Source organism: Pectinophora gossypiella, chromosome 27 (assembly GCF_024362695.1).
Source record: "Pectinophora gossypiella chromosome 27, ilPecGoss1.1, whole genome shotgun sequence".
Classification (NCBI taxonomy): Eukaryota; Metazoa; Arthropoda; class Insecta; order Lepidoptera; family Gelechiidae; genus Pectinophora; species Pectinophora gossypiella.
This window is the reverse complement of record NC_065430.1, coordinates 5,221,565-5,244,680: the sequence shown is the minus strand read 5'-3', so window position 1 is coordinate 5,244,680 and position 23,116 is coordinate 5,221,565. Positions and strand designations below refer to the sequence as shown.

Below are 23,116 nucleotides of genomic sequence, written 5' to 3'. Positions count from 1 at the left end.
CCACATCGAAGCAATTCATCTAAAAAGCAATATTGCAATTTGACATTTGTGCATACAAAAGTATGTGCGCAATGCAAACAAATGTCAAATAAGTAGCACTATTGCTTTTTTAGATGAATTCCTTTGATGTGGCCTTTTTAACCCCCCAGAGAACAAGAAAGAACAATTTTGAAAAGAAAAGCTGCCCTAACCAGTAAATTGTTCAGTCTTGTACTCTTATCTGCCTAAATGTTAAGTAATTAACCTCTTTTTATATAACTTTTTCCGCCTTTTTACTGCCAGGAACGTTCCCAAAGTTCAGCGAACATTCAAAAACATTCCAGCGAACGCCACATCACTGGTATTTACCCGACTGCGGCAAAGCAAAAAGGAAATTTATGTTTTCTTTTAAACGTATTAGTATCGTTATAATGGCAGACGAGCCGTTTATCCTTTTTCCGTAAATTATTCACTAGCGCATCTGTATTAATAACCTATACGGGACTTGAGGATACTTCAAGCAATGGAATTTGTAAAAAATGACTCAACTTTAGATATATTACGACGTCGAAACGATCAGCCATTTGCATTCGGTACTTTCCCGCCAACTGGACTAGACGGTAAGGACGCGTTCAAATATGTATATTTTTTAAATAACTTTTAAATACTCCTTGCACGATTGAATGTTCGGTTTCTTTTTTTTTGGTGTTTTATTTGTTTTCAGATAGTGCCAATCATGGGAGCGATAAAGTATTTGCTTCTGGCCGGCTGTTTAGCTCTTGGTAAGTTTTTTATAAGTATTGGCACGATCTAATTTTATTTTAAGTTATACATGTCATTTTCTTATCCGCCAAAATAAAAAAAAAAAGGAAAGAGACGAGTAATCAACAGGCATAAAATTTATGAAACACACGTCAATTTTAGACGGAAATATAAAACAACCATTTAAAATTTTACATCAAAGACCAAGTACCTACTTGGTCCTTGTTTACATTGGTCAATAACCCGACAGAATTAATTTGACAGCACCCGTGAATCAGATTGCATACAGCGAGGTGCCTATTTTATTCACCCGGGTTTTCCAATCGTCCGTTTCTTTCCTTTTCAACGAATAAGAAAATGACGGGTAAAAAAAATAGGTAGTCTGTAGGAATCTGGGCAATTATTATTGTTTTTTTTTTAAGTGTAGCAGCGCCGTCACTTAGCCTGGAATGTTCCTCATTCGATTGGGCTTATTCAACAATTTCTTCTAAATTATTATATTTCTTCTAACTTATTCGTACAATTTTCTCTTTCGTAAATGATTAGCACAAGCTGAGGTGGACTCCTGGCCCTGGCCTATTCTGGACGGCAGCACACGTCAGATACTGGACAGAGAACTACGAGTAGTAGTTCTGCGGTGTGGTACCATCGATGGAGTATCGACAGGTCTTACGTAAGTCTTCTATAAATAACAAACATACATAAAGTCACGGCTGTTTGCCACCGGGGTAAGCAGGGACTATGGAATTCCATTGGCTTCGACCCTGACACACTTATCTCGCTTCCTCCACATTCATCAATCATCATGGAATCATAATGGTATCACGTGGGTTCCACTTATACTCTGCCTACAGCCGTGATTTTATCTTATGTTATAAACATACCTAACATGTATTTACCTTTCCAGATTCACCTGGCGTAAAAACGGCAAGCCCCTACAGATCAACCAATTAAACGTTTTATCTTCAGACAAACATAACAGCACCATTACAATCGCACCAAAATCCCTTTACGCAAACGCGGAGCCTGAAGGCACTTACCAATGCATGCTCGAAACCGCAGCAGGCGTCGCGTCATCCGGGCCGATGGTCGTCAAAAGAGGTTTCCTCGAAGCGCCGAAAGTCGAAGCCAAAAAGCACACGCCAGTTGAAGGCGAGCCTTTCGAGTTAGACTGCCCTGAAGTCAAAGCCTATCCCAAACCAAGCATTGTTTGGATGTACCAACACGGTTCGAACCCTAACATCTCTCACACGAACTTTAACAGAAGGATCACTGCGGGCCCCAATGGGAAACTTTACTTCTCAAACGTAACAGAAGAAGACGCAAACGATAATTTCAAGTATGTTTGTATGGCGAGCTCACCAGCTGTGGATGAGGCAGTGCCTTTGGCTGAGCATTACATTATTGGCGTGAAGAAGAATCCGAAGACTGGTTTCCACCCCTTAGTGCCTCAGTACGTAAGCAAGGAGGTCACAGCTAAAGCAGGAGACGACACATTTCTATACTGCATCTTCGGCGGCACGTAAGTGGCTGAAATCTTATTGTATTTAAGTCTGATAATGGCCCCGATTCCTGCAGACACCGCCTAATTTTATTTTAAGTTATATCCGTCAGTTTCATATCCGTCGAAAAGGAAAGGGACGGATGATTCACAGTTCTTAATTTTAGGAAGAATGAGTAAATGAATGAATAACCCGAACGAATCAAAAAGGTACGTCACTGGTATGCAATCCGTTTGACATGCTGTCTACTAACTGTGTCGGGTTATTGACATGTAAAATTTTTAGATAGAATTGTGCTTAAAATTGACGTGTGTTCCATAAATTTTATGCTTGTCGATTACCCGTCCCTTTCCTTTTCGGCGGATAAGAAAATGACAGATATAATTTAAAAATAAAATTAGATGGTATTTACAGGAATTAGCACCATTCTAAATTGAATTTTAGTCAGTCTCTTTGGTGGTCAATTAGTCAAACTGACGTATTAAAAAGACAAAAATTCGTTGCAAACTCGCGATTTGTTTACACGTTGACAGTCCCCATACAAAATGTTTTGACTTCCTTGTAAGTCCCGCGTATTACTTCAACCTTTGCTAAGGTACGCGGGATCCAAGTGGAGCACCCGCCTTTAACGCTTAGCTGGTCGTTTCTTAGTGACCCATGTATGGGACACGGACACGGAGCTAGTCCGTCATGACCCGTATATGGATCACTGGACTATTAACGTGTTAAACTCAGTGTAAATACACCTACCTTTGCCCGCGCTGTTCTTTTTCCATAATGTCCAATTTGCAATTTGTACTTATTTATTGAAAGAAAGAAAAGAAAGAAAATATTTATTCGGCATACTTAACACTAATTAACAAAAAATAATAATTATTATTATACAGAGTGCCGAAACGGCTTCAGCTCAGCAATTGTCACGGCCTAGCTGTAGCTAGACTATGACGCTGATTTTCAGCTGCAGCCGGTTGGGGAATCAAAAAACAGTAAAACAAAAAGAACTGGGCTCTAAAGTCTAAGCACATAATTACGTACCTAAACCGTAATATAAAGTATTTGAGGAAAAAGAAAATAATAAGAAAAATAAATAAATTAATAAATCTGTATATTATGTATTATACTGTATGTGTGTGTATATACTATTATGTATGTGAGTTATATTGGAGAACTCAGTGAGGTTTTGAAAAACTGTAAAATGTTACTGAATGCAATTTGAATAAGAATATTTTTAGAGGGTCTCGTGCAAAGATTCGCGAGCGTTTAAAAGGGTTGGGATACTTACTTACAGCTAGTTTTTAGGCGGAAATTCTAGTCGTATTTCTAACAGTAAGTAGTTGTGGCGTTCTCGTCTTAAATTTTGAGTAGGGGAAGGCCGGGCATAGTGGATACCTTAAGGTATTTAAGGTTATAGCAGAAAAGGTTTACAATACAAAAACAAAATAATTATCACAAATCAGTCTTTATTTATTGCTCTTACAAATACGAACATCAGTAACCAAGAATATTTAAACAATAATCAACTGCAGTTAAAGTAAAAAAAAGTACGATTGTATTCGCTTTGCCCGGTACCCCGGGTAAAGCGGATACAGTACTTGGGCAAAGTGAATACCCATAATCAGACTCTGAAAATATAGAAATAACTTTGATAAACTGAAACAAATAACTTTTATTGACCATAAAATTATAAAATTAAGATTGGCAATTGTCACAGGTATACCCTTAAGTGCCATCAAAAGCAGAACAATTTTCGTGACACCATTGTTGACAAATGTCACATCGAATCCAATTTTTCAATTGGTTTACCGTCTTCTTTTATATATATTTTCCTAATCTTCGGTGAATATAGTTTTTTTATATTTATTCATCATCTGAAACAAGTAAAAGACCTTTTTAGATAATAAGTCATCAGTGGATATGGTATCCACTTTGCCCTACTCACTTTGCCCCACTAGGTAAATTTTGAGGTTAGCACATTTCATGCAAAAACTAATAATTCTGACTTTCTGTTAAATATACCATAAAAGCCTACTTTGGTATGCTACTGAATTAAGACATTTCTAAGAATCAAGAACTAGTAATATAGGAGAATTAATCAATGTACTTACCGCGTAAAATCAATCTTTTATTCACGAAAACACAAATCTCCACTCCGCGGACGGGACACGACGCGGCCTCTCGCTTCGATGTTTGCCGCGTATTAATCCAAGATGGCCCGACGTAACAGTAGTGGTGTGTTGAATTAACATCTAATATTTTAGGAGTAGTGGGGAGTATTCGCTTTGCCCGGGGTATTCACTTTGCCCAGCCTTCCCCTACTTTATTGTCTCTCACAAATTTAAACTCTTGTTATTAATATTTGTTTCATAAAACACTTTTTTTGTATTTATTAAATTAATTATTTAACACAGGAAAATGACGCAAAGTCAATGCGTCCGTTTAGGATGCCAAGAAGAAAGTCTCCTTGTCTATGATAATATTTTTTTTATTTACAATATCATAGACATTTTTATATTTTGTTCGTGACCCGAAGTAGTACTTACAAATGACTTATTTTTCTTCTATTTCTTTTACCCCACAGCCCCCTAGCGTACCCAGAATGGTACTACAAGGGAACTGACATAGAGAACGGGCCAAACGACCGCGTGACGGCACAAAACCGTAGCTCTGGCAAGCGACTGCTCATAAAAGACACGCGCGTCTCAGATGAAGGCACCTACTACTGCCACGTGGTCGACTCGCAGGGAAAGAACACTTCCAATCCTATTAATCTTAAAGTTGTCAGTGAGTAACTCTTATTATAATCTATCCTCCCAGACTATTTTCTCTCAAACAACGCCCAGCAGGCTCTGCACGGCAACCGAGTCGCGCGCGGTGCGCGTTATATCGAGGGTTTCGACCAATAGACGCATGGAATGTTACGTGGATAAACGTCGCACGGCTATTGGTCGAAGCCCTCGATAAATTGCGGACCAACTGACTATGCATTAGAACTGCATTATTACTCTTTTTAGACGAATTGTTTTAATTGCTTTTAGTACCTCTGAGCCTATAATAGAAAGCATATGTCAGTAGTTTCCAGTCATTTCTTAAATTACAGGCGCACCAACCTTCGTAAAGAAGCCCGAACCTAAACTGCTAGTAGCTGAAGGCCAAGACGTGATCATCCCTTGCCAAGTCCAAGGTATACCCAAAGCAACCATCACGTGGACATACAACGCCCAACCTTTGAAGACAGACAGTAGGGTGACCACTAAACCAACCGACAATGCATCGGAACTGCAAATTAAAAAGATACAAAAATCTGACCAAGGATACTATGGTTGTACAGCCACTAATGAAAACGGAGTTGTCTATGCCGAAAGTTTGGTTAATATCCCGTCATTGTAAGTAATAGGTAGTATATTAGTTACTCGACGGTAATAGTTTTTTTTAAACATAAATGCTACTTTTAATTTTGTTTTTAAACATGTTTCACTATTAGTTTAAGTCTGACGGTTAATAAATATGTATTTGTAATTATTTTCGTCAAATATATTTTTGTTAAGTACTTAAGTAATTAGTATAATGGAGAATAAAAATATTTATAAAGTAAAATTGTGTTTATTTATCTTTCTATCTACTTTCACGGGTAAGGGTGCTACCACACCAGTCGCTCCATCGATCGATGAAACTATCGACGTATATAGTCAGGATTCAATCAATCAATCAATCAATAATACTTTATTGCACAACAACATATACAAAGGACATAAACATACGAATAAAACATAAGCACAATAGGCGGCCTTATTGCTAAACAGCAATTTCTGCCAGGCAACCTTAGGGTGAAAGAAGATTAGTATATTCCAAGGAATTAAGTACCAGGGTGTGATCTGTTTGTGAGTGAGTGGACGTATTTGTCTGAGGTTCTGCGAGATGATGTGTATGTGATAGGTGAATACCTAAATCAAATCAATTCAAACAAAATACACTTTATTGCACAGACCTTTTGGCGGCGAGGGTGTGCCACCAAAGGATGTTATCGGGGTACCGAACAAAGCAAAGTACCCCGCTAGCCACAAGTTGGTAGTTTGACTAGGGATCGACGACCCAACGGTGTTATGTTGGAAGTTGTATATATGCGTCTTGCTGTGTAAACTTCGATATCGCGTTTCACGACTGCTTGAAGACTGCATTATTGAATGTGGCGCCATCTGTTGCATGTGGACGGAACTAGGTGGCACACTAGTTGGGTCCGCCACAGACCTTAATTTTAACTCCTTCTTCTCTCGTGTGGGTTGTGAAGTGGATCACCAACCCCATCAATCCTGGTGTCAAGGTTACTATTGAGCAACCAAGGGCCCCTGACATGGCTCATGTAACGACTACTAACTTACAAAGTAGTAACCGGGACCAACGGCTTAACGTGCCTTCCGAAGCACGAATCATCTTACTTTCGGACAATCAGGTGATCAACCTGTAATGTCCTAACCAAACTAGGGACCACAAAGTGATTTTGGTGATATTTCCCCACCGGGATTTGAACCCGGGAACTCCGGATCATGAGCCCAGCGCTCAAACCACTGGACCATAGAAGCCGTTTAACAATCAGACATAACATAACACATATACAGTAGGTACAACTTGGGCGGAATTAAGTTTATTAACACAGTTGACTCGACCATTATAGACGGCGATACGGCTCACCACCTATCATGTTGGTCTAATAGAAAGCTCAGTGAGGTGTGGATACTTAGTTCATATTGCGATTGATGTACCTCTGACTACCCCAATTGGGATAAAGTCGTGAGTTTATGTCATGTTTTTGTTATGTTATTAAATGTTTAATGACGTAGGTACCTACATAGTGACTCAATTTTTCAGACGTCAATATCTAATATGAATGAAAAACCGTGTTTAAGTACATACTCAATAAAATGAGGGATTTTCCAAGCTAAGTTCCTCAAGAAAATATAAGTAGATTTGTACATTTTTGCCTTCGATTTAACCAATCAATAAATAATACTTTATTGCACAACGACATATACAAAGGACATAAACATACGATTAAAAATAAGCACAATAGGCGGCCTTATTGCTAAACAGCAATTTCTGCCAGACAATATACACACATATTGCACTTGTTTTTATTGTTTAACTATATATTGTCATTGTGTCGTTGTAAGTTTGTGCAATAAAGATTATTATTATTATTAAAAAAAAAAAGAATACTATTTATTCTTCAGCATGCTGCTCTATCAATAATCAATAATTTTCTATTGCACAAAAACGTAAACACAGGACCAGTGGTGGCCTTAGCAAAATACTAGGTGGTGCGGACCTCAAAGTGGCGCCCCTCAAAATATACTAGATTCGGGGCTGCTGGCCAGGGTGGACCACTCTTGTTGATCTTGGCGCCCATTTTTCGGCGCCCGGTGCGGTCGTACCGTTCGCACCGCCGCCGTAGGGCCGCCACTGCGCAGGACATCGCGCTTATCGCTATCGACCCACTAGGGTCGATTGATTCTTTCAATATTTTTCCTCTCAAACGACGCCCTGAGCCGAGGTTCGCGCCCAACTGGGCACCCTCAGGCCTGTTGTCTTAAACGTTGTACCGGGTGAGAGCCTTCAGCGCTCCCCATTTGTCCGGCCAAGTAGTTAATGCCATCTGCGGCAAATCTACAATAAGTCACGTCAAAAAAAAAAGCAATGTCAACTACTTGCTTCGATGCGGCCATTTTAGACCCCCAAGCTGCACTGAAACCGCAATCATATCGAGGGCTTTCAGTAATAGGCGTTCGACGTCTATCCACGTATAGTCGTAGACAGCTTTCGCTACGTCTATAGGTCGAAGCCTTCGATATAATTCGCGGTTGCTGTGCCGCGGGGCCGAGCCTAATATATTCGTTCGAAGATAGGTTTTTTGTTTAGATTTGCATTATTAACTACTTCGAGTTTCAAGATAGAGATAACATGATAAACCGTATGGTGATAGGTCAATCACCCCAGTACTAGTATTTTTTTACCATTATGTATTTTCTTGTTTGGCGCGTTTGTATTATAATGGAATGAACCGTTTATCCTTTTCCTGTAAATTATTCACTAGCGCACCTGCATTGATAACCTATACGGGACTTGAGGATAATTCAAGCAATGGAATTTGAAAAAAATGACTCAGCTTTAGGTATATAACGAAGTCGGAACGATCAGCCATTTGCATTCGGTGTTTTCCCGCCAACTGGACTAGACGGTACGGATGCGTTCAAATGTAAGCAAAGTTGTTTTTTTAATTAAAAAAATACTTTTAAATGTAAACCGTACTCTTTGTACGGTTGAATATTTCGTTTATTTTTTCTATTGTGTTTTCAGTGTATTTTTTCTGTTTTTAGATAATACCAATCATGGGAGCGATAAAGTTTTTGGCTCTGGCTGGCTGCTTAGCTCTTGGTAAGTTTTTTTTTTCACGAATCCCTAGTAGTGTAAGCTGCAACCACACGGTTTGATTGAGGAGAGGCCTGTGCCAACAGTGCCACGTATATAGACTGATTTTGTAAACTATATTATAAGCGTGTTAGATATTTTAATTCGATAGGCGGTATATTTATTCAACAATTTATTCTAAGTATATAGGTATAACTTATTCGTTCAATTTTCTTTTTCATAAATGAGCAGCACAAGCAGAGGTGAAATCCTGGCCTACTCTGGATGGAAGCACGCGTGAGATTCTGGCCATAGACCAGCGAGTAGTAGTTTTGCGGTGTGGTACCATCGGAGAAGTATCGAAAGATCTTACGTAAGTCTTCTATAAATAATTACCTATCTATTATTATATATATTCAGGGATACAAGCGTGATTTGTTTGTAAGTTTACTAAGTACTTAATTTACATTTGGCTGAATTTTCTTCTTCTTATCGTGTGGGTTGTGAGGTACAATACCAGCCTCATCAACCCTGGTGTCAGGGTTATGATTGAGCTGCTAGTCTCTGCCTACAGGGATGATGCTATGTTATGTAATTATATATTATATAAGTACTTGATATTTATTTGCCTTTCCAGATTCACCTGGCGTAAAAACGGCAAGCCCCTAGAAATCAACCACAAAACCGTAATGTCCCCAAATACACAGAGGAGCACCATAACAATTCCACCAAAATCTATTTACCCAGACGCGGAGCCAGAGGGCACTTACCACTGCATGCTCGAGACCCCAGCAGGCATCGCCTCATCTGGGCCAATGATTGTCAAAAAAGGTTTCCTAGAAGCGCCGAAAGTCGAAGCCAAAAGGCACACGCCAGTTGAAGGCGAGCCTTTCGAGTTAGACTGCCCTGAAGTCAAAGCCTATCCCAAACCAAGCATCGTTTGGATGTACCAACTCGGTTCGGACCCTAACATCTCCCACACGATCCTCGACAGAAGAATCACTACGGGCCCAAATGGGAAACTTTACTTCTCAAACGTAACAGAAGAAGATACAAGCGATAATTTCAAGTATGTTTGTATGGCGAGCTCACCAGCTGTGGATAAGGCGGTGCCTTTGGCTGCGCATTACATTATTGGCGTGAAGAAGAATCCGAAGACTGGTTTCCAGCCCTTAGTCCCTCAGTACGTAAGCAAGGAGGTCACAGCTAAAGCAGGAGACGACACATTTCTATACTGCATCTTCGGTGGCACGTAAGTGGTTGAAAATTTACTGTATTTACGTCTGAAAGTGGAAGTTAAAGTTGAAAATTAAGTTGTCAATTCGTTTTAGGGTTAAATCAGTCTAACTGACTTATATTAGAAAGGAAAATAGTCTTTCAGATCTGCTTCGAATCATAAACTCAATCCCATGTGTGTGACTCACTCACTGGCTGACTAACTCACGTTACTCATCACGAAATCTCAGAAATTTCATGTGCTAGGAGTCGTAAATTTTGCATGGGTTCCTTTGAGGGGGTAGGTGCCTTTGGTGCTTACCAAATTTTGCAAATATCAACTCCTAAAGGGGATATAAAGTGATGGCATAGTTTGTATGAAACTTCTATTAGTTTTAACAGTAGGGTTTCACGCGATCAAAGTCGCTACAGCTACTTACTTATTTTGCTTATTTTTTACCCACAGCCCCCTAGCGTACCCAGAATGGTACTACAAGGGTACTGACATGGAGAACGGGCCAAACGACCGCGTGACGTCACATAACCGCAGCTCTGGCAAGCGACTGCTCATAAGAGACACACGCGTCTCAGATGAAGGCACCTACTACTGCCATGTCGTAGACTCGCAGGGAAAGAACACTTCCAATCCTATTAATCTTAAAGTTGTCAGTAAGTAACTCTTATTATAAGTTAAGCCGTTGGTCCCGGCTATTAGCCGTAAAAACACCTCCACCAACCCGCAGTGGAGCAGCGTGGTGGAGTATGCTCCATACCCCCTCCGGTTGATTGAGGGGAGGCCTGTGCCCAGCAGAGGGACGTATATAGGCAGTTTATGTAACTCTTATTATAATCTATCCTCCCAGACTGTTGTCTCTCAAACGACGCCCAGGAAACTCTGCACGGCAACCGAGTCGCGCTCGGTGCGAATTATATCGAGTGTTTCGACCAATAGACACAACGAATCTTCAATATAATAAGAATATAACGGCCTCCGTGGTCCAGTGGTTGAGCGTTGTGCTTACGATCCGGAGATCCCGGGTTCGAATCTCGGTGGGGATAACAAAAATCACTTTGTGGTTCCTAGTTTGGTTTGGACATTACAGGCTGATCACCTGATTGTCTAATACTAAGATGATCCGTGTTCGGAAGGCACGTTAAACCATTGGTCCCGGTTATTACTTACTGATATAAGTATGAAGTCGTTATATGAGTCATGTCAGCGGCCTATGGCGGCTCAGTAATGACCCTGACACCAGGGTTGATGGGGTTAGTAGTCCAACTCACAATCCACACGATAGAAGAAGTGGAAACCTGTTATTAGTTTTCAACTGTTACGTATTTTCTTTCTGTATTATACTGTTGGTTTTTCTTAAATAAAATAAAAGAAATACAATATAAGCACATAATATCAATATTACCCAGTCGATTATATTCGCTTCGTCTAACCAGTATGCATTCATTGCAATTTCTTCTTTTACAGGCGCACCAACCTTCGTGAAGAAGCCCGAACCTAAACTGCTAGTAGCTGAAGGCCAAGACGTGACTATCCCTTGCCAAGTCCAAGGTGTACCCAAAGCAACCATCACGTGGACATACAACGCCCAACCTTTGAAGTCAGACAGTAGGGTGACCACTAAACCAACCGACAATGCATCGGAACTGCAAATTAAAAAGATACAAAAATCTGACCAAGGATACTATGGTTGTACAGCCACTAATGAAAACGGAGTTGTTTATGCCGAAAGTTTGGTTAATATCCCGTCATTGTAAGTAATAGGTAGTATATTAGTTACTCGATGGTAATAGTTTTTTGCAGCAAAGATGCTACTTTAATTTTGTTTTTGTTAAACATGTTTCACTATTAGTTTTAAAAAAATATTTCTTTGTTATTCGATGTTACGTTCCACTATAATCCATTTATAATTTTGGTAACAAGTGTCTATAATTATTTAAGAATAAAAGTATTTAAAAGTAACATTTTGTTTCTTTATCAATCTAAGTACGGTCACGAGCATTAATATGTATACACTTTGGTATCATGTCACATTAACTTTTTTGACAAATTGGACTGTAAGTCTCACTAAATGTCAAATGTGTTAGTGCGACAGAGTCCTAATGTGGGTACATTAATTGCTCATGACTGTACACAGGTAAAGGTGCTACCACACCAGTCGATCCATCGATCGATAAAACTATCGACGTCGATAGTCAGCGAGGGACACCTGCAACAGCGGTTTATTTATTTTTGTAATTATTTTTTAGTTTTTTAATTCTATTTTCCGCAAACGGGTTTTTAACAACTTGTTTTTTCCTCAAATCATTCACAATGCAATGCCTTATAAGGATAATTCAAATGAATCAGTGAAACACGGTAAGTGTGTGTCACACGTACCTATTATCTAAGGTTCCGTACATGCAATATACGGCTTTTTGGCGGGAAATGGGAACGGGACAGATGCTTTCTTCATTGAATAATTAATACGAAGTGGTGTTTTGTGGTTAATGATCGCATTAAGATAGTCGGAAGACATTCGCGAGTGTTATTATATTGGAGTATTCAAGGAACAAAGTGTATCTGCCTATTTTCGCTTCGTGCCAGGAAGCCGCTTCATAACTCAAAAGTTTATGCGGACTTTTGAATTAATTCGTTTGGGGTTCGAAGTAGGAGTCTACTCCGAGGGTGGGCGCTTAGGTTTCATCATCATCACCTTTCATCATTTCATTATTCATCAAGAAAAAAAAATACGTAATCCCTTTGCCTTACCCTTCGGGGAAAACCAAAAAAAGAAAAAAAAAATGCAATATACAGAGTGTTAGTGACACCGCATCGAATACTTAGGAGGATGATTCAGACCATGATGCTGAGTCAATATCAAGTGGAATTTTCCGTCGAAATAAATCGCACCATTAGAATTAAGAAGAACTTAGATAGGTTGCAAGAAACATCCCCCTAGCATTATCCCGTTTTTCACAGGGTCCGCTTACCTGACCTGAAGATTAGACAGGTCCGGTTTTGTACAGAAGCGACTGCCTGTCTGGCTTTCCAACCGGCGAAGGGAAAACCAGCCCAATACAGGTTAGGTCACATACCTCCGAAAATGCATTCCTCATGGGTTTCCTCATGATGTTTTCCTTCATCGCTGAACACGTGATAATCGTTTATGATCCAAATATGAATTCGAAAACAAATTCGACAATCATTGGTTTAGGCCTGTACTGGATTTGAAGCTGCGACCTCAAAGTGAGAGGCGAGCGTTCTACCAACTGGGTTACCACGGCTTCGGTGGCTTAGGCAGGTAGCAAGTAACGACATTTGCAAAAAACTATTAAGTAAGAAAATATCGAACTTGGCAAAAATAATTACAAATCCGATAATTACCGCTTAGGGATTTCGTTTCTGCTATTTTTAGCTATGTAACCCTATACTGATCCGAGACCTGGCGACAGTCGATTGACCGAGAATTAAAAATTCACAAAATGTCCTGGGATTGCTCCCAGGCTACAGAAGGTGAGAAAGAAAGAACAATTGACAGTAGGATTAGAAGAAGAAGAACCCTAAACTTGGTACTAAATACAGATTTACTAAATTAACATAATTATACAGCAATGCATATAGACATACAAAATTTTTACATTCAGTGTTTTCCCGTCGACAGGAATGCACGTTACGGATGCGTTCAATATTAAATTTATTTTATTCTTCCGAGTAAAGCAAAGAGGTTTAATATTCTAACGACGTTATTTGTATCTATTTGTTATTTATGTAAAAAGTTGTGTTTTTCTTCTGTTCAGATAATACAAGGGAAAACCCACCATGTGTTTAAAAAAAATCGTTTTTATTGCCACCTGTCTTATCTTTGGGTAAGTACCTGTTTCAAACCAGTTTATTTCTTTTATAAGTAAATTGTTTTTTGCTAGCCTTTCCTTGATTTTTTACTCCTCTCGAATTTGCGCGACGATAAGTACTGAGGTCGGCACGCTACCTTTTACGCGGTCTGTGTCGACTTCTGTATACGTCTTGGGGCACCCAGTGAGTAATGACTCGTGTGCATCGCTCCAGAGGCATTCAACAAATGCATCGCGCCCAATTCCACTACAGTTTGGCGGATTATTTCCCAACATCAGTAGTACCTTACTTAATATTGTAAGAACTATGAGGGTGTAATATTCTGTATAGAAAAAAGTGACATCGTAACAAATACTGAGGGGGATGATTCAGACATGATTATGAGTTGACTTTTGTCGTTGATGTCACTGACATCCTGTGTAATATACCTACCTAGAATATTATACCTACCTACCTACTTATTTACTTTTTTGATCAAGATGAACAGCGACTCGGCTCACCACCTAACACGTTGTTCTAAAAAAGCTCGGTGAAGTGTGTACGGTCAATCATCATCAAATCAAATCATCGATCAAATCAAATATACTTTATTGCACACAACATACAAAACAAATTAACACAGATGATGATAGATACAGTAAAATCTAATGCTAAGCAGCAATTATGTAGATGAATTGAATTTTTTTTTTTGATAAATTTTGTAGATGTGCTTCTTACTACTCCATTGTCGTGAGTTTATGTTTTGTGTTACTTTTTTTCTACAGGCATAGCGTACACAGTACAGCCCTTACAAGACTTCCCGATTTTGGATGACATACCTCGTGTGGTTCCGTACAAGGCAGGACAGCCGCTTTCCGTTCGCTGCATTGTCATCGGGCGACTAGATGATGACGCCGTGTAAGTCATTATCATCAACAATTTAACACTTTAGCTGCCCATGTGACAAATATGAGCATTCGAACCTCGAGGCGTGCGCTACGCACACGCGTAGCTATCACGAAAGCTGTACCAAGGAATGTGCTCCCAACACGCCACCTGAGTCTCGCTGTCCACACGAATGTGCGCACCGGTAACGCGTAGTGGGTTCATACAATGCCAACGCGCCGCGCTGATCCTAACAATCTCGATACAATAGCTACTGCGCGGCCGTCTCGCTTACGCTTACGGTGTGTTCACACTGCACTTATCTGACTCCGCTCCCTTTTATTGAAATTGTATAATATATTACATTTCTACATAAGTACCTACCTTTTAAGAGCCACGATCTTGTTGACCACCTATCAAAAGCCAATCACCTAACGGCATCTGTGGTTCAGTGCTTGAGCGTTGGACTCACGATCCGGAGGGGCCCCGGGTTCGAATCCCGATGGGGACATATCACAAAAATCACTTTGTGATCCTAGTTTGGTTAGGACACTGATTGTCCGAAAGTAAGACGATCCGTGCTGCGGCAGGCACGTTAAGCCGTTGATCTCGGTTACTACTTACTGATGAATATTTTCTCATGCGGATTTGTAATAATTTTCAGCGTTTAGCTTCCTCCCAAAAAGATGCTCGATCTAATCGAACGGATTGGTCTAAAGGAGGAGTTTTAAATATATATGTAGGGACTTGGCCACAATAGATCTGACTAGGTCGCAGTGGCCATTCGGTCTGCATTAGTTCGAGTTTGATGCACAAATAAGAATAATAATAATTTTCAGCGTTTCCTGGATAAAGGACGGCAGACCCTTCAAAGTAGACCATACAAAAGTCACAACTATGGAGCCTACAAGAGACACTCTGATCTTTATCGAACCAAATTCTACAGCTGCAACTGAAGGCACTTACCAATGCTTAGCCCACACCGCTAAAGGAATCGCTACTTCTGCACCAATATATGTTAAGAGATATTTTCTTGAAATCCCCAAACTTGACGCCAAGGAACACACCCCAATCAAGGGTGAACCCTTCGAACTGGACTAGTGATGGGCAGGGAAAGAAAAAATTGGGTGGGAAAGAAAAAATATCGGGAAAATATGGGAAAATAAAATAAACACCCGAAAAATTCCCGAATCATGGGAAAATATTTTTTATTTAATTATTTTTAATCTTATTATTATTTGTATGTCGTTTCCATGTCTCGGGTCGGGTCTGTCATGGAGTCCCGGACTTTTGGAAGGCGTGCGTGGGGCCGAAGCCAACACGTAGAGGCCCCTTATGACAATTTACTCTAAATGTGTTGTGACACCAACCGGCGATTATCCCTGTATGCACTTTGGGAGTGCACCCAAAGACAATCCCTGGTTCGTGTAGGACTATTGCAGATTATGGGAACAAAAGGAACTGGGCTATTGGGTTGGGGGTTAGTGAACCTATATACTGGGGCTACTGCGCCTGCTCGACCAATGTTAATAACAGAGATACATTGGGCAGGCGGTGACTCGTCACTCACTGGTTGGGCCACCTATCTAGCCGACGCGACTGGACGGCAAGACAGCAACATGGTTGTGAACATCTCTGGGTGTCAAGAGGTGTACACCGCTTTCTGCAAGGCGGTTTACCCGCCTTACCAACTCGCGACTTATGCATCTTTCACTTCCACCCTGCGAGCGTATAGCTCTAACGCCCCACTCTGGCTGGCCAATGAAGGCAAGCCAGAGGTGAGAGTCCTGCGGCCCCCGCTAAGGTCCACTCCGGCCAGCCAGTACTGTCACCATCTTTGTTGCTCTTCTTTGGACTCTCTCTAGTAGTGCAATGTCCTTCCGATAGTAAAGTCTCCATATTTGAAACCCATGTTCTAACAGCGGTCTGACGTAAGTAAGTTTTGTAAAGCCTAAGAAACAATTCCGTATCTATATGATAAAAAGCTTTTCTAATTATGTATAAAAGGGAGTTATCCTTCTTAGTGATTCCAATAATGTGTTCGTCCCACTTTAGATTATGTGTTATCGTTATGCCAAGGTCCTTTTGTTTTTTAACACACTCGAGAGGTTTTGAGTCAATGGTGTAACTCAACGTGGGGTGGTTACTGCTAACATGCAACACAGTGCATTTGTCTACGTTTAATGTGATGAGCCAATCTCGGGTCCAAGCAATTACTCTATCAAGATCATCTTGGATTATATTATGGCTAATAAGTGGATTCCCCGTTATTTTCGTGTCATCTGCAAAGAGTGATATATCAGACATGATACCATGTTTAAGATATGTAAGGTAGATACTGAATAAAATAGGTCCTAACACCGATCCCTGCGGCACACCGCTGAGGACATTTCTGGGAACAGAGTATGATTCTCCGATGCGCACAGAGAATGTGCGATTTGACAGGAAGTCTTCAATCCACTTCACGACATTGCCTCTGATTCCAAAGGGCTCTAATTTAGCAATCAATGGTGTGACAGGAACTCGATCAAAAGCTTTTTCATAGTCCAAGTAAATAATATCTGTAGGTATTCGTGCTTCCCAATTTCTTGCACAAAACCATGTTGCTCCTCGATGATGACATTCTCTCGTGCCAAAAGCATCCTATATATCCTATAATATGTAGATATCTTTGCATGGAATTATTAAAATCGAACATTCCATTCAAAATATATTACAAAGGAGATCATCGGCTTTCCATACTTTGGCCGGCACAAATTTGAAAGTGCCGGTCAAAGAAAAAAAATGTGTCAAACCTTTCGAGTAGATTGTTCTGAACATTTTTTACTATGACACCAGATGTGTATGACCATTAGTTTGGCTTTAATTGGATTTTAAAAATCTCGACTTTTCATACATTTTGTAAAAAATAATATGATGTCCGTTGGGAAAAAAAGGTATACAGGCGTATTACAAAGGACCGTTAGAACATTTATTAGTATGGCGCCAAACTTTTATGACCATTATTTGGACTTTCAGTTTTGGTTAATATGTTAAAATGCCGGCCATCGAAAAAAATACGTCGAATCTGTCTAATAGTTGCTTCTCAATATTTTTAATAACACCAAACATCTATGACCATTATTTTGACATTATTTTTGGAATTTACGTTTTAGTTTAAATATGAAAAATGCCGTCCAGCAAAAATATCATGTTGAGAGTATCGAGTAGATGTCTGTTAACACTTTTTTCCATAGCGCCAAACTTGTATGACCATTAGTTTGGCTTTTAGTGTATTTTAAAAATTTTGTTTCTTATTTATTTTGTATGAAAATAAAGTGCTTTGGGTAAAAAATGCGGTACGGCGGATTACAAAGGACCTTTAGAACATTTAATAATCTGGTGCAAAACATTTTTGACCGTTATCTTGACTTTTTATTCGTCTCTCTTTCCGTTTTGGTTCAAATGGGAAAATGTCAGCCAGCGAAACAAAATAAGTCAAATCTTTTGGTAAACGACTTGAACGACGTATTTTTACTATACTACCAAATGTCGACTTTGGCTTTTATTGGACTTTTTTTAAAAACTTTTTTTTATACATTTTAACAATGACAACAAGCAGAGCTTTCCCAATGGCTAGTTAATAGACAGATAAATACTTTGTGTTTTTGTTTTGTGTGTTGTTAGGTAAACTTCTATATTAATACTATCTGATTTTAGATATGACGTTGGCTGTAGTTTTTGCATTCGACTCAACGTTACGGCCTAAGTTTAGGTTGAATTATGGTATTGATTCACCTTGACCGTAAATGGTTACCTTACCTCCAAAGATAAGCTTGCCATCTAGTAACGAAACTCGTATATTGGCATGACGTCTGAAGTATCTGTTAGGGAAAACAGGAGTCGGGTAGTTGTACTTTGCAAGTATGCCTATCACAATATCCTGGTGCTACTCGGCCGATAACATAGTAGGTACCTCTATCACCCCACTGTTTATTCCTTGTATACACTTTTCTTTAAAAAAGTAGTTTCTTAAGCGTGTATCACCATCAGGTAAGGTAGTGGTCAAACGCAAACCTATTTTTCAAAAGACGACCACCATATTACGCCATTAGCAAGATAGTTCCATTATCACTAGATAAAACTTTTTTTTTGATTTTTGGAAAATCGAACTAAGTTCAAAATATTGGTCATAGTCGTTTAATGCCATAGTAATAAACATTCTGACGATCCTGTAAATAACGCGCCTGTTATATTTTATTTTTATACAAAATGAATCAAAAATCAAGTTTTTTTTAAATCCAACAAAAGCCAAACTAATTAATGGTCATACACGTTTTTGTCATAGTGAATAATGTTTACAGGTATCTTCTCGATAGCTTTGACATGTGTTTTTTGCTGACCGGCACTTTTCACACAGAAACTATAACGTAAAGTCCAACAAAAGTCAAAATAATGGTCATAGACGTTTGGTGCCCTAATAATAAATGGTCAAATGGATAAGTTCTAACGGGATATACAAATATTGTTTCATGGCCGGCACTTTACATTTTCACCAAAAATGTATGAAAAATACAGTTTTTACAACCGAAGATATTGACCCTACAGCTTTGGTGCCATAGTAATAAATGCTCATATGGATAAGATCTAACGGAATATAGCAAAATTATTTTTTTGGCCGGCACTTTGACTTCTGGGCCGAAATCCGATGATCTCTTTTAAGTTTTTTAAGAGTTCATATGACACTACGACAGAAGATAAATTGGGCATAAGTAGGCATACATTATATTTAAATGGTCTTTGTTGGAAATCCTTACTTTTAATACAAATATATGCGATAAAAAATATTTTCCCTTGAAATGGGAATTTTTCGGGTTTTTTCCCTCAGAATTGGGAAAATTTCCAAATCGCGGGAATTTTCCGGGTAAGAACCCAACACTAAACTGGACTGTCCTCCAATCAATGCTTATCCCAAACCGAAAATTCAATGGCTGAAGAAGGATAACTCAGATAGAATCACGAGGGTTAATGATCTAAGACATACAACAGCTCCAAATGGGAAACTCCTGTTTTCCAATATAACAGACGTCGACACCAAAGGTAATGTAATCAAATTAAATACACTTTACTGCACAGAACTTAATTTGACACGTTCACTGGTGCTAATTCCTGCAGACGCCCTCTTATTTTATTTTAAGTTATACCTGTCATTTTCTAATCCACCGAAAAGGAAAGGGACGGATGATTGATAGCTCTTAATTTTAGAAAGAATGAGTAAATGAATGGGTAACCCGGGCGAATCAAAAAGGTATCTGGCTGGTATGCAAACCGTTTGACGTGTGCTGTCAACATAATTCTGTCGGGTTATTGGCCAGTGTAAAATTTTTAATGGTTGTTTTAGATATGTGCTCAAAATTGACGTGTGTTCCTTAAATTTTATGTTTATCGATTACCCGTCCCTTTCTGTTTCGGCGGATAAGAAAATACCACCCCGGACACTTCCTACAAACAACCTCGTTTTACACAGACACCACACATTAACGTTATCGTACACGCGCAACCCATAAAGCCACATTCCCGAAAAATGCATTTTCGAATGTTTGTGACCTAACCTGTACTGAGCTGGTTTTCCCTTGGCGGGTTGGAAGGTCAGACAGACAGTCGCTTTTGTATAAAACCGGACCTGTCGAATCTTCAGGTTAGGTAAGCGGTGCCGGACCCAGTAAAAACGGGATAACGCGGATAACGGAGATGCTGATGAATAATTGTGTGAATAAAATTTACACCACCGAAATGACGTGTGTTCCGGTGGCTTAATTCACCCACCGCGGCGATACAGGTCACCACCTGACGTTCTCTTTTAAACACCTTTTTTTTTTCTTTTTTTGGCAGATTTTAAATACGTGTGCATGGCTAGTATGCTGGGTATTGACCCTGTGTTTTTAGCCGAACACCACATTGTAGGTATAAAGGACAAAGGCAGCAAACACCCACAACCGTCACACCAGCCCCAATATGTGAGCCGGGATGTGGTGACTCAACTCGGTGAAAACACCAAGTTATACTGCGTCTACGGGGGCACGTAAGTGGTTCGAATTTTAATTAAGTACATTACTTATATTTTTTTTCTTTTTTTGCGTGATTTATTGTAGATTTGCCGCAATGGCAGAAACTACTCCTCCAGAAAAATGCGAAGTACTGGTTCTCATTCGGTACAAAAATTTGAGACATGAGAGAGGGCAGGGTGTCGTCTAAAACATTATATTATTAGGGAATGCAATCCCGACTCAAGATCGCAAATTCGAGATCCCGCGGGATTGGAAATATCATTCCCGCGAGATACCGAAATTTTATCTTAGATAAGTAGTTCATAAAAAATGTACCTAAAGTTAGGATGGCTAAAAACGATGAAAACTGCATGTTTGTGCTAGTGAGGTTAATTAAAACAAACAATTTTTTGAAAGAAGACAAAGGCTTCAATAGTACTAACTAAATAATTAAGTTTTCTTTGGAAATCAGCACAATCAATCGCAATCGCGACAATCTCGAATGGGGATCTCGTCATATTATGCTTCGGGAATGAACCCGAAAAATTTGACGAAATCTTGCGAGATCACGAGATTTAGAATTAGTCGACCCTCTCTCTCTCTCTTTATTTAAAGCTGCGCTCTTGTCGGTGGAGTGATCGCCTCCAATTTCATTACTCCATAGATAGGATGAATGTGGATGTGTGTGGTGTAGGATGGATGTGGGTGTGTGTGTTAGTTGACCCTAATGGGCCCTAAATGTTTAATTCCTATGTAATAGGGCGAGCATGTTGCCATTAACCGGGCACAAATCCTGGTAACTATTTTCAAGAAAACACTGTAATTGGGTGACTTTATCGACTATTTATTAATTTCCATCGTAATTCTTTCCACAACCAACGTCTCCTAGAAAAGTCGGGGAACCAATCCAACCCCGTTCTTCATTTGTTTTTCTCGCCGCGTAATTCTCACTTCCGTTCCCGCCTTTTCTGTTTACTTACTTTTAAATTAATTAATTAGTACATTTACAATTATAAATAATTTATATTAATTCTATTTAATAATATTTTAAATCATTAAAATACTTTAAAATTATATGCCCATTTGCTTGAACGATAAAAGTGCAGGTAAATTAATAGTCCATATAAATTCCATCGTTTCGCAACTTTTAACTTTAATCTAGTTAATATTCATGTTAGATATTGAGATATCTACTTGCAGATAATGCAACTTCTTTTAAAATATGAGTGATCATGACACTATGTTACCAATATTTACATTTTATTTTGTTTACAAACTCTATAGTTTGTAAACAAAACTAACTTTTTTCATTTTTCCACAGTCCCCTAACCCAAGTAAGGTGGTATTTCAACGACACAGAGTTGACGAAATTCAACGAGAGGGTGCATCCACATAGAAACTACTCAAGCAACATATTGTTGATCAAAGACACACGCGTGACTGATGAAGGAACCTACTACTGCCGTCACAACGACTCGCGAGGCGTTGTCACATCTTTAGCGATTAATGTCACTGTTTTCAGTGAGTATTCTTTCGTTTTTTCATTTATTTTGACACAAAAAGTATGTTTTACAAATAAATAAAGAAATCAATACATTACTTAGACATTCTTTCATATATACTGAAAACTTGCAGCCAAAGAACTAGCAGTCACCGTTGATACGACGTCAAAAGATATTATATGATATACATAATTATGTAACACATGCTTTTTTCAAAGAATCTATATGCATGCAAGGCGCCAAAAAAAGCGCGGGAAATACCGCGCGAACGAGGTTACTCGCTCAGTGTGGACGCGTCTATTAGGAATAATTTAACTTTACGAATCTGAGTTTACTTACTTGTACGTATTAAAGTGTTACTCACCTTTTCAGGCCCACCTGCATTCGCCCAAACACTAGAACCACAAATCCTTATCAATGAAGGTAAAGACGTGACCATTCCTTGTCAAGTCGGAGGTGTACCCAAGCCTAGAATAAACTGGACTTATAACGCCCAAGCACTAAATACTGATGATAGAATTTCCACCATTTTAACTGAACATGCGTCCAAAATACTGATTAAAAATGTCAAGAAAAGTGACCAAGGGTTTTACGGTTGCACAGCCACTAATGATCACGGCTTCATATACGCTGAAAGTTATTTATCTGTGAGTTAACATAACATAACATAACAAATACTTTATTGCACAAACAGGAAAAAACAAAATAAGACGAATAAACTCGTATTTTTTCTTAAAATAATTTTAGTTTTTAATTTATTACTTGTATTTCAATAGTGATACATTTTTGGTTTTAAATATAAATTGTTTCATCATCATCATCAGCCCATTAACGTCCCCACTGCTGGGGCACGGGCCTTCCCTATGGATGGATAGGGAGATCGGGCCTTAAACCACCACGCGGGCCCAGTGCGGATTGGTGGTTATTAACGACTGCTAATGCAGCCGGGACCAACGACTTAACGTGCCTTCCGAAGCACGGAGGAGCTCGAGACGAAAACTTTTTTTTTCGGTGGTCACC

General features: G+C 39.3%; 3 protein-coding genes across 4 annotated transcripts in view; 2 read left to right on the top strand and 1 right to left on the bottom strand.

The window, feature by feature from the left end:
* LOC126378831 (gastrula zinc finger protein XlCGF57.1-like) overlaps positions 1–23,116 on the bottom strand; it is a 119,210-nt gene that overhangs the window by 44,745 nt on the left and 51,349 nt on the right. The gene's annotated exons all lie outside the window — the stretch shown is intronic.
* Positions 573–11,832, top strand: LOC126378918 (hemolin-like). 2 transcript variants are annotated; one of them, XM_050027439.1, is made up of 7 exons: positions 573–599; positions 704–761; positions 1,288–1,414; positions 1,649–2,263; positions 4,822–5,024; positions 5,341–5,466; positions 11,464–11,832. In XM_050027439.1, the coding sequence occupies exons 2-7, from the start codon at positions 716–718 to the stop codon at positions 11,625–11,627; spliced, it is 1,281 nt and encodes a 426-aa protein (XP_049883396.1). In that variant the 5' UTR covers positions 573–599; positions 704–715; the 3' UTR covers positions 11,628–11,832. The 2 variants fall into 2 exon arrangements, with proteins under 2 accessions (XP_049883396.1, XP_049883395.1); XM_050027438.1 differs by lacking the exons at positions 573–599; positions 704–761; positions 1,288–1,414; ... (1 more) ...; positions 4,822–5,024; positions 5,341–5,466 and adding exons at positions 8,423–8,490; positions 8,612–8,669; positions 8,895–9,015; positions 9,280–9,894; positions 10,324–10,526 and having other exon boundaries at positions 11,338–11,832.
* Positions 14,430–22,802, top strand: LOC126378946 (hemolin-like). Its single transcript, XM_050027495.1, has 6 exons — positions 14,430–14,601; positions 15,408–15,667; positions 19,498–19,647; positions 20,440–20,629; positions 21,916–22,115; positions 22,469–22,802. Exons 2-6 carry the CDS (start codon positions 15,466–15,468, stop codon positions 22,750–22,752), a joined length of 1,026 nt encoding a protein of 341 aa, XP_049883452.1. The 5' UTR covers positions 14,430–14,601; positions 15,408–15,465; the 3' UTR covers positions 22,753–22,802.

What these genes read in the sequence shown, in the direction of transcription:
- LOC126378918 (XM_050027438.1), top strand. An exon ending in GGCTGGCTGCTTAGCTCTTG is followed by an intron (nt 8,670 to 8,894) that starts GTAAGTTTTTTT and finishes ATAAATGAGCAG; the next exon opens with CACAAGCAGAGGTGAAATCC. An exon ending in GAAGTATCGAAAGATCTTAC is followed by an intron (nt 9,016 to 9,279) that starts GTAAGTCTTCTA and finishes TTGCCTTTCCAG; the next exon opens with ATTCACCTGGCGTAAAAACG.
- LOC126378946 (XM_050027495.1), top strand. Translation starts at nt 15,466, where the DNA reads ATGGAGCCTACAAGAGACACTCTGATCTTTATCGAACCAAATTCTACA. An exon ending in TGAACCCTTCGAACTGGACT is followed by an intron (nt 15,668 to 19,497) that starts AGTGATGGGCAG and finishes CTAAACTGGACT; the next exon opens with GTCCTCCAATCAATGCTTAT. An exon ending in AACAGACGTCGACACCAAAG is followed by an intron (nt 19,648 to 20,439) that starts GTAATGTAATCA and finishes TTTTTTTGGCAG; the next exon opens with ATTTTAAATACGTGTGCATG.